Raw genomic sequence first — 11,018 nt, 5'->3', positions numbered from 1 at the left:
TCTTTCAAGTCTTCGCTTTGTGCCACAGCACACACTTTTAAGTCTCACTCTAGGTGCTCTGGCCCTTAATAGGTGGTGGCCCACAGCGGGCTGAGTCGATCCCAGCAGTGCGAGGCAGGGCGGAGGCGATACCTTTGGTGCCCCCAGAACCTGCTGTGACACCTCCAGGAGCGATCAGTGAGGATTTCAAAGCTAGGCAAATACGCTTTTGTACCTGCCCTTTAAGGGATGCTCTCTCCGTTTCCAGCTCCCGTACCCAGCCCGGCCGCTCCCCCCCCCCGCCTTTCTCCAGTCCACGCTCCACTTGGGCTTACGCGGCCCCGATCCCTGGGGTGCTCGGCACGGCAGAATGCTGCCCATGAGGAGGGCGAGCTCTCCCCCACGACAGCACCGTGCGCACGTTCAGCCACGGGGCTCTGTGCTTTTTTCTTAAACCGTTCTCTTTAGGGGCTTCAGGGCGAGCCCGCGGGGGCTCCCGGCGCGCTGCCCTTCCCGGGGGCGGGGGCGCCTCGCTCACCTGCGCCCATCCCCGCGGCGGCGGCGGGGCGGGGGCCGGGGCGGGGCGGGGCCGCCTCTACTCCGCTCCCTCCCGCGGGGCTCGGGCATCTCCGCGCCGGGCGCTGCGAGCGGCAGCCGCGCCGGGATGGAGGGCGCGATCCTCGCCCGGGAGCCGGCGCACACCGCGCTGCTGCTGCTGCTGTTGCTGCTGAGCCTCTTTCCCGCAGGTGGGAGCCGCGGGCGCGGGCGGGCGCGGAGCCCCGCGGGGCCGGGATCAGCATGGGCGGCGGCGGCGGGGAAAACTTCGGCGCTGGCGGCCCCTTCCACGGGGCAGCGCCGCGGCGGGGGTCGGGCGGCAGCCCGCGCTGTGCCCGGTATCGCCCCGCGCTGCCCTGGTGGGACGCCCCGCCGGAGAAATAAAGTCCTTTGTTTGCCGTGCGTGGCTATCCGGGGCTGGGAGAGGGGCCGGCAGGGAACCCCTCCACCCCCCCTCCACCTCCCCGGCCGGGCTGTTTTGACAATAAACTGTCCGGGGATCAGTACAAAACGTCCCCGCGGTTAAGTGCTCGTTGAACAATGGGCAGGGACGAGCAGCCGGCGTCAGGTGTCTAGCGCTGTGCAGCGGGGTGCAGCTCCCGGAGGAGCAAGTGGGCTGTGTCCAGCGCTGTGCAGCTCCCGTGGGAGCAAGTGGGCTGTGTCCAGGCTGTGCAGCTCCCGCGGGAGCAGGTGGGCTGTGTCCAGCGCTGTGCAGTTCCTGGGGGTGCAGGTGGGCTGTGTCCAGCGCTGTGCAGCTCCCGGGGGTGCAGGTGGGCTCGGTGCCCTCTGCGCCCATCGGTGCAGCCCCAGCGGGGCAGGGCATCGGGGCTTATCTCTTGCGGCACTGACGGACCTTCGCGGTGAAAAGGAGGGCGATAGGAACCTCTCAGGCCTTCAGGGGATCAGCTGGTGCTGAAACTTTGATGTGTTGTAGGTTCCCTTCCACTCGTTTCTAAAAAGGGAGTTTATTTGTTGACCTCTCAGCCCTGGAGCACAGGTCTAATGGTTTAAATACTGTATGTGGCTGCAGAGCTGGGCGACTTCGCACAGGGCTTTCAGAGCCGCCCTGCATCTCCTTTCGTGGTCTGTGGGCTTAGGAGGCGTTTGGCTGTGTCCCGCGATGGTGCTGGAAGGAGGTCGCTGCTAGACCTGGGGAGGAATCTGGCCCTGGGCACTAAAGTCTGAAAGGAGATAACATGAAAGGTTCTTTCGCTGCTTATCTAAGAACGAGGTTAGGATCCAGGGAAGCGATGCACAGCGATAGGTGTTTAACGTCTGCTGCCACCACCAGAGAGGAGCCTCGCAGAGCACCCTGTGTGACACAGGCGAGGAGGGTTCCGCCAGCCGCTGCCCAGGGCAGCAAATACCGCTAAAACACCAGAAACCAGCAGCAGTGACAATTTACACTTCTTCGTTGTAAAACACTTTAGGATGCCTTAACGGTTTTTTTAAGGTAACTTTTTGTGTTTGCTGTATTTTTGTTTATTGGTAATCTGAGTAAGCGTGGTATCTGGCAATTTGGGCTTTCCTATTTAGAAGTACTCACATAAGGCTGCAAAATGCTGTGGCCACAGGAATGGAAAAGTTTCCTACCCATGAGTTATTCCTAGAAAGAAATTTTTTAAATGTTGAAATGATTAATACCTGCCAGCTTTCTTTACTTCATTAATTTCTTGCCTGCACTTTAAGGCTACCCTTCATCATATAGTTAGGCTGTCCTTAAGGAAAGCTTGGGTAACAGGTCCCACTGACAGCGTGTTCTGGAAGACAGAGGTGCAGTTTCCAGAGTACTAGAGAACCAAGGAGAATCAATGAGAGCCTTCCTCATGATCATTCTTCTCGTTCTGGGTTTGTACACTTGCTTGTGGGAGACTTCAGGGACACATCAGACAAAAACTTGTGTGAGCAAAACCACACCATGTTGTAAGAAATAACTTGCTACTGCAAAAGACAGCTGTCCTTGGATATGCATGTGCATCGTCTGTGTATCACACAGGTGTAGGAGTATTCTGGGCTGGTTTTGTGGTGCTGGGCAAGGTATTAATGTGATGGTCTGAGTCCTGGCAGTAGTATAGGAACCTTAGAAGTGACAGGCAGGACAGAGCTGGTGTGCTGTTCTGGATTGCTCCAGAGCTAGTTCGGCCCTGTGCTACTTTTGGTTTTGTCTCACTGTAGACACTTGGCTGGGATGATCTCCCTGTTGAGACCTATCCTGTTTATCAGTGTACAGGTTTATAATAAGTATCCTTTTTTGGCTGTTGGTCAAGAGCGTCTTCCTTTGGTTTGCAAGCTGGGAAGGAGGATGTAGAAAACAGCTCAATGTAGCTTCTCAAAGGGTAAACCATTCATCTTTTCTGTCCATAGTCCCTTCCTACTCTTTGTTTTACTTGCAAGCTAACATGCTTCCATACTTCCTTCAATTTGGGACTTGCCTCGTCCTCATTTTGATGCAATATTCTGGAATGATCTTTTCTCTTTTCTTCTCTTGTCCTCCCTCAAGGCATGCTTTGTCCCCCATCATCCAGTACTCTGCCAGAATCCCTTGTGTTTCCATCCTGTGGTCATGAAAGACTGGACATGGTTCCCTTCAGCATCCATCCATCAATGCAACCTTTTTCCCTCCCCCGCAGTCAGATGCAGAGTAATAGGAGACTCTCCCTGTGCCCAGAGGGAAGAATGTCTGTTTTCATGATGCTCCCTGCTACCTATCAGCCACGAGGGAGGAAGCTTGAAGAAGGAAGATTGAATTTGATCAGGATTCTGATTGCTGTCATTCAGTCACTGCCTTGACCCCCCTCAAGCCATCTGAGTATCCTGCCCTCCCTACTCACATTTCCATCTCTGCTCTCTCCTCCTTTTCATCCCTCCCCTGTGGCAGTGCAGAGTCTCCTGTGCAGAAATGTAGCCTAAGGGCACTGCCAGGAGCAGAATGGAAATGTCAAAGATTGCTCAATATTCAACTCTTTTTCCCTGCACTGCCACTGGGAACCTTTTCCCTACAAGTGCATGAGTGATTTTTTTTCGGGCTTTGTAATAAAGAATGTGACAAATTTGGCAAGAAGTGAGACTCCCATTTACATCCTGTTTAAATACCATTCACAGAGACTGAAGGCATTTCCATGTGCTTATTTTGCCAGAGAGAGCCTCTTGTCAACAGATGACTGCAGCTGTAGTACTGTTGGGTTGTATTGGCTCTCTGTGGGTTTTCCAGCTCTCCCAGTGATTGTCCAAACAGTAACGCTTCTTTGCAGGTGCCTGAATTCAGCAAAGGATCCTGAGTCACCTCCAGAAGGGACATGCTGCCCCAGGATACAGGTGGAATTGGAAGGGATATGTCTTTAGCACATGTAAACATGAGCTAGGACAGGTCTTGGGAGAAACATTTGGGTCATATTCCAGTCAGTTGGAGGTTCTCCTAGTGAAGCTTGTCCTTTTTGCTCTCTGGTCTGTTCTGAGAGACTAATGGTATCTCTGTAGTATTTAGATTTCTGTCTGAACTATAATTTGTTGTTACTGCAAGCTATTAGAAAGATCTTTAAGGACTGTCTGGAGCTGCCAAACTAAATGCTAAATACTAGGCATGTGTAGTTTGAAGGAAAGCTGCTTTCTAGTCCAAATACTAAACAGTCTGATGGAATCTGAAGGTAAGGAACAACAAATTCTGGATAAAACTAGAGCCATGCAGCATCCAAGAGTTTCAACAACATATATGTTTATCTACAACACACAATGACTGATACAATCTCATATCAGTCTTGTAGAAGAGAGGCAGTAATTGCTCAAGGTTAAGCCACTTTTCAGCTTTTTTTTTTCTCTCTCCATGAAGATGAATGCCATTGCAGAGATCGAGTGTTACACATTGTCTTGCTCTATGGCTGTGACACATGATTTTACAGATGTTGTTTTCTTTTTCATCTAGTACAAACATCTTCCAGGATTTTGACTCATTTCCTTAAGTCTCTTTCAGCTGTTCAGAGAATGGCTAGAGGAAATGAGGTCTGATATCCTAATGCATTGCATTCACTGTAAGTACCCTCTCACTTGGAGTACATAACTTTACCTTTCTAAAATTTTGGAATGTCTTTCTGACTGTTCCCATGCACAAGAAACAAGTTGCAGATGTTTCTGTCCCTTGGAAACTCAGCTTTCCTAGTTGGGGCTTCTCAGCTGTAACAGAGCTTGAGGTGTTCATTGTAACTTTGGGCAGGAGAGAAGAGTTGATGCTGAGGTGCCTAAGGAAAGTGTGTTAACATCTTTTGGTCATTTATTTAAAACAATCTGAAGAGAATGCACACAGAAATTATGAGAACTTGCCATAAAACAAATTTTAAAATTACTACTATCCTTCTATATTACTGTATTCTATAGTACTGTGGTTGTCTTTTTCAGTGACTTTTAGGAAGCTAGAAGTAGGTTGTTTTTTTTTTTTCCACTAGGACCCTGTTTGACAATGAATCCTGCAAACAGTCATAAATGAACGTAATTTTACGCGTGTGAGCAGTCTCCTTGGCTGGCTGCCAAACCTAATGACAACTGAAGTGTATTGTTTGTCCACTGGCCAAGATTGCTGCCGTTAGTGATAAAAGCATAAGGAGAGTGTAAACATCTGTGTTTGAGGGGACAACGTGACTCCTGTTTTCTAGGGGATACCAATTAGAAAGCTCAGTAAATGTTATTTTCTCAGTGGATTTCCTCTTGGGGATTATATTGATTTATTCTGAAAACACCGGTTTTCAGATTTAATGGATTTTTAATGATATCTTTCACGTTGCAAAAGATTTTTTTACAGCATGTCAGGCTCTTGACTTTACCAGCAAAGAGACATGTAAATAACAGAAAAAATTTCTAATGTTGCTACCATGCTATGCAACTTCTGGGCTGCTCCATGGGGATCATTTCTGGAAATTGAACTAAAATGAAGCATCACTGGGTACCATTAAGAGCTACAGGGTTTTTTGTCACTGGGGGAGCTGACTGCATTCAATGTCTATAATTTTAAATGTCATCTTGGCAGTTGAATCTGTAATCACGTAACACAATCGAATATCTGATATGGAGAAGAATTCTCCGGTCAACTAGGCACTGGCAGTTGTAAATCTAAGTGATAAAGAGGATGCATGGGCTGATTTAAGTTAAGAAGAGATGAACACTGTGGCAGGCAAATGTGAAAATCAGAGAGATGCATCTCTTACAGGTTCTTTGGAAGCATGGCAAATGCCAGGTTAGTCCTACATCTCCTGTCTTTTCCTGTCAGTCCTGAGCAGTTGTCCCCTGCTCCTGCAGGGTGACTGTGCTCCTCCTGAGGGACCAGAGGGCTGCAGCAAGTCTCCTGTGAAGACAGGCTGAGAGAGCTGGGGCTGTCCAGTCTGGAGAAGAGAAGGCTGGGGTGGGTTTGTTTTACAGAAAGGCATTGTGCAAAAGCCACACAGGAAAAAGAAATCAAGCTTGGTTGGTTATAACCTGTCATTGAGAGCCTGCATGCTTTGAAGGGGTGGAAAATCTCAGTGAGCTGTGTAATAGAAATGTTTTGGGTGTTCACATACCTAGGCCATTCAGAACTAACCAGATTCCTGCTGACAGGTATCATGAGATTTAAAACTTGCTCTTGGCTCTCTTACTTAATCTGTTTTTTGTTCAGGAGTTAATGGCTGCGCTGGATGTCACATGTTGAAGGTTTTGTCTGCAGGCCTCAGGACTGGAAACTTCATTCTTTGCTGTATGAAATCTGATTTTCTCATGCATTCATCTTTTTCCTGCAGCTGGGCTTTTCATAGACACAGCAAGTCTCAGGAATCTCCCATAGAACTCTGAGTAAGGCTGGAGGAGACCTGCAGAGATCTGCTCTGTCCCCAGCTCTCCCCTGTAGTCAGATGGAGCAGATCTCCCCACACAGACTTTTGTTCTAACCTGCTCTAAGGCAGATTTGTGCTGCAGACTCTTACCACCTGTTTTTTCTAGTAAATAGGTATTAAAGGTCAAAAGCTTCTGATACCTAATCTACCTTGCTGGTTGCCTAATTCCATCCTTTTATTCTCATGGTCTTTTGGATATGTGAACTACTCATCACCATCCTTTTTATAATACTATTTTACACATCGATGATATAAACCCTTCGGCTTCTCTTTTCCATGATAAACCTTTTCAGACATTTTCTTTTGGAGTGTCTTTTGTAACTCCTCCTCCTCCTGCTCTTCTTAGCCCTCTCAGACTTGTTTGCATTTTTTCCAGATACAATCTTAAAACTGACATCTGACTGCAGATGAGAAATGCAGTGTTTCCAGGTCCAATAAAATGGTCACCTCCCCCTGTACTATGTGCTTCAATTTGATTCAAAGCATTGTAAATCTGATTTTAATCATGATTTAAATCAGCCAACAGTAAGCTTCATTTTAGCTGTTTTGCATTTGTACTTAATCATTTTGCAAAGAAAGGTTTAACCTCCTTTATTACCATTGAGATAGAGTTTTAATTAAATATAGCCTTTGCAGTTAATGTTATACTTACTTTGATTAATCACTGTGCCTGTATTTAAGCAATTATGTAGCTTGTTATATATACACTGATCCTGATTCTTCATGTGTATGTTTTAGTATGAAAATAGAAAATGTTGACATTTCTTGTATTAGATAATTGATTTTTGCTGATGATTTGCATCGATTACAATGACGGAAACAAGAATTCTGAAATGTTCTTCCGTTAGATAAAAAATTGCACCACATAGAAGCCAGCCAATTCAGAAGAAAAAACTCATTGAGAAATGTTTTGAAAAAAAGAATTAATGCCTGAAAGGCCTATCTGTAGTCAAAACTGATGGCTTCTAATCACTATGCTACAAAAATTTTAGGACTAGTCCATGTCATTCTCTCCTTATTCTTAGAATAGCAATGGAAGGAAACATTCATGGGGTTTTTTTCCGACTCCAGATCAGTAGCTCCTCTTTGAATGGACTAGATGCTTAATTGAGTTGTATTGAATGGACTGAAATAAAGAAAATATTTTCTCTGCACCTGCTAGGAAACTCCACATCTCAAAGGCTGGTTTATTGCTGCAGCACAACCTGCCTGAAGGTGCTCAGGGGCTGACTTTGATGAATCCAGTAGTTATATTATCTTTAAAATGTTGACAGCAAATTTCCAGCTTGAATAAATTTTTGCTTTTACTTTTATAATGATTAGAGGAGCTGTAAGTTTAAATTTACATTGCTGTATTTTCAAAATCACTGTTGAGTATTTTTACCTTTTAAAAGGAAAATATACATTATAAAAATGCCATGGTTTTACTTTTTCATGTCATATTACATTAAATATGCCGTTTAATATGGGGTATTTTTACCTGAAATGATTCTGTTTGTATGCCTTATATACAATTCTGTGCTAGGACCTGATCCTGAAGCATTCATTTTTTTGCTGTGCAGTGGCTGGTTGATTCTCTTTTTCACTTTTGATGCTTGTTTGCTATTGTCTATACTATGGAAGTGCTTTCCATGCCTGGGTGAGCTTAACTTTTATATTTTGAAAAGCAATTATGTTACCTTCCACAAAATAAAAGCTTCCTCCCATTAGTGTTCATTTTAACACAAGCTGTTAAAGTTTCCTATTCCATAGCATGTCTGACTTCCAGGTATTATACATAAAATTGCTGACTTTGCAGGAGTATTAATGTTATCATACCTAGGATTTGAGGTATGCAGCACAATAAAAGAGGTCCCATGGAAGGAGCAGAAGCAAGCCCTGTATTTCTGGTCTCCTATAATCTAGATCTATTCAGAAGAGATGATGGAATGGGATTCCCTGTTTAAGCAGGCACTTGGGCTGCACTCACATGAAGTAGTCCTCTGTGTATCTTCCCTGGAGCAGGAAGGAGGACTGCTTATCAGTAAGCAGTTACATGTATATATGTCATGTATGTGCAATTTCTGATAAGGCTTATAAGTAAACTGGAGAATAAAGTACAATTTAAAAGCAAAAACTACAAGTTGGACTTCTGTCGTAACGGAGAGTTATTTATCTCATTGCCAAAAGACTGAGGAAATGAAGCTGAATTGTCAGAAATATATCCAAGTCTCTATATTCAAAGCACTTCTATCTAAGACAACATCAGTGACAGATGTTCCTGGGTGTTGGTGTGATTGTCTGAGGTGAAATTTTTCACCTGAGGGTGTTCTGAGAAATGTGCCAGTGACTCCTCCTGAAACTGTCCCAGTCATGGTTTAAGAAGGCATAGGCAAAGATACATATCTAATACACTAGGTACCTCACTAAAAATGACTTAGTAGGTTTGGTATTGTCTGTAAAACAATACTTTTACAATAATTTTTTACCAACATCTTAATAGAAAAGTTTAATGTTATTTAGACAAGGGAAATCTAAGTTATTGCAGGCTTATCAAAAATCTCTGAATAGGTACACTTAATTTATACAGACAAATGTGGAAACATCCCAAAACCTGCCTCTTAAATCCTGGATCCTGTACCATGTGCCTGTATGACATTATGTAATGACTTGTATTTTGGTAACACAACTATATAAATACTCTATCTTTTTACTACACCCAGAATTTTTCTCATTAATCTGTCAGTTCTTTCAATGAAGGAAAGGAGAATACAAAGTATCATGGACATGAAAGATAGCTGTGTCTTTTCTGCAAAATTTGGTGAACATGTTAATCTGAAAGTCTTGTTTATTGCTGTAATCTTCTAGGAAAATGTACTGAACTAAATATCTAGAGAAAGTAAAAAGCAGCGTTCCTCTTTGTGGTATTTAATGTGGTCCATCATAAGAGCAGTGATAACATAATTATGCAATTATTGGTATATTTTCCCCTCTGGAGGCCTTATGTAGATGATTACCAGTGCACCTTTTAATGAAATTGCTACTATTTGATAAAATTACTGCCAAGACTTGAAATAATTAGAATTCGCATTGCCAAAAGTCTTACATCTCCTTCCTCAGTTGAGCCTTTTCCAAATAGGCATTAATTCAGATTGCAAAGCGATTTACTGTTCTCCAGTTTTCTCGTTTCCCTTCATTAAAATTACCTTTTCACTGCATTTCAGAAAACATGCTTTCAAGCCTATGTTGCTCATTACAAGGAACATTCGTTCAAAATGGAAGTTGAAAGACACTGCACCTTTTAATGTAAATGTCAGCAAAGAGAAGTGAGAAGAAAGAGCCATTAAAGGAATAGATGGGGCACATGACAGCTGAATATGAATACACTATGCATATAGTGTGCTTTTTCATTCCTTCTAATCATTCTCTATACTTACTTCATAATTTGTTTATTTATGTGTCTAACAGCTGACAAAACTAACCATGGGGACAGCTGGTTAATAAGTAATTTTGGAAATTAGAGGAAAGAAGGCAATAATTCAGTAGGAGTAAGAATCAGTCTAAATGTATAAATCTCAATGCTGACAATCACTGTGGCATGCAGTTGCTCTTTTTTTTTTTTTTTTGCAAGTCTACTTGTGTGTGTACATACATACATATTTAGCTGTACTCTGTGTTTCTCTCTGAATAAGAATTATCAGATAGTTGTTGTAAGCATAGACCATTCTAGTTTAAAAAAAAACCCACCAAAACTGGCAGGTCAGTCATGCATTGGGTTTGGATTTATTCACTAATACATTGCCTGTAGATTCCTTCCGTGGTGGGAAGTTTAGGTATGAGACCACAGTGCGCCAATGTAATATAATGAAATGAATTAATCACCTAGAGTAGGTTGTCACACACAGTGCTTCAGGATAAGCGACTGGGCTAATGTAGTGCATGTGGTACTCCTTCAAAAAACAAATCTCAAAACAACAGGAAAAGTCCCAAAGCCATGTCTTCTCAAAAAGGTGGATTCAGGGAGGTACTGTACTCAGCCTTAGAAAGAAACATGGTGTTTGATCCTGCTGTACCCATTTAGTATGTGTGCTAAACTAGAATTATATTCAGCTACATGTCTGCCTTTGACAAATGGCTCTATTTGCAGAGTGAGGGATGCCTGTCAGAAAGGGCAAGCTGCTCAGCAGGCAGGAACAATAGCCTGTTTGCATGGCTGCATTTTCCTCACCCCAGCAAGGGAAGTAAAGCCAGCAGGGAGGAGGAAGGTGTCTCTGTCTCTGGAAGGTCCAGTGACTTCCCCCAGCCCCTGGCCTTGAGCAAGTGTTGTGCTTGCATGCATGGGGCAGCTCTCACATGGTTGTGGAGGTCATGTGAGGCATCTGCTCTGCTAAGCCTGCTTCTGAAGCAAAGTGTTGTTAGCTGCATCACTAATTGGTGTGACAAGACCCCCTGCAGGAGGACCTGCTGGCTTCCACCCACCAGCCAGGGGTTGTCCCAGGTGCTCATGTTTAGCCTGGCTGAAGATTCTGTGAATGTTTCTCCCAGAGACTGTGATATACAGGGTCTGTAGAGCTGGCTTGGTTTGGCTTCTTGCTACCTGTCTCTGATACTGGCTCTTCCTGATTCACCACATCTTGTTCTGGGGAGTGCGTA

General features: G+C 44.3%; 1 protein-coding gene across 1 annotated transcript in view; it reads left to right on the top strand.

Annotated features, from left to right (window-relative positions):
• The first annotated feature begins 282 nt into the window (after window positions 1–282).
• The window catches only part of KIT (KIT proto-oncogene, receptor tyrosine kinase), a 56,919-nt gene continuing 46,183 nt past the window's right edge, over window positions 283–11,018 (top strand). Inside the window, exon 1 of the mRNA XM_074541496.1 lies at window positions 283–725. Within this exon, the coding sequence (XP_074397597.1) occupies window positions 644–725 (82 nt within the window). The 5' untranslated portion in view covers window positions 283–643. The remainder of the gene's footprint in view (window positions 726–11,018) is intronic.

This window comes from Zonotrichia albicollis, chromosome 5 (assembly GCF_047830755.1).
Source record: "Zonotrichia albicollis isolate bZonAlb1 chromosome 5, bZonAlb1.hap1, whole genome shotgun sequence".
Taxonomy (NCBI): domain Eukaryota; kingdom Metazoa; phylum Chordata; class Aves; order Passeriformes; family Passerellidae; genus Zonotrichia; species Zonotrichia albicollis.
Note: the sequence above shows the minus strand (reverse complement) of the source record. Positions and strands in the feature narration are given on the sequence as shown.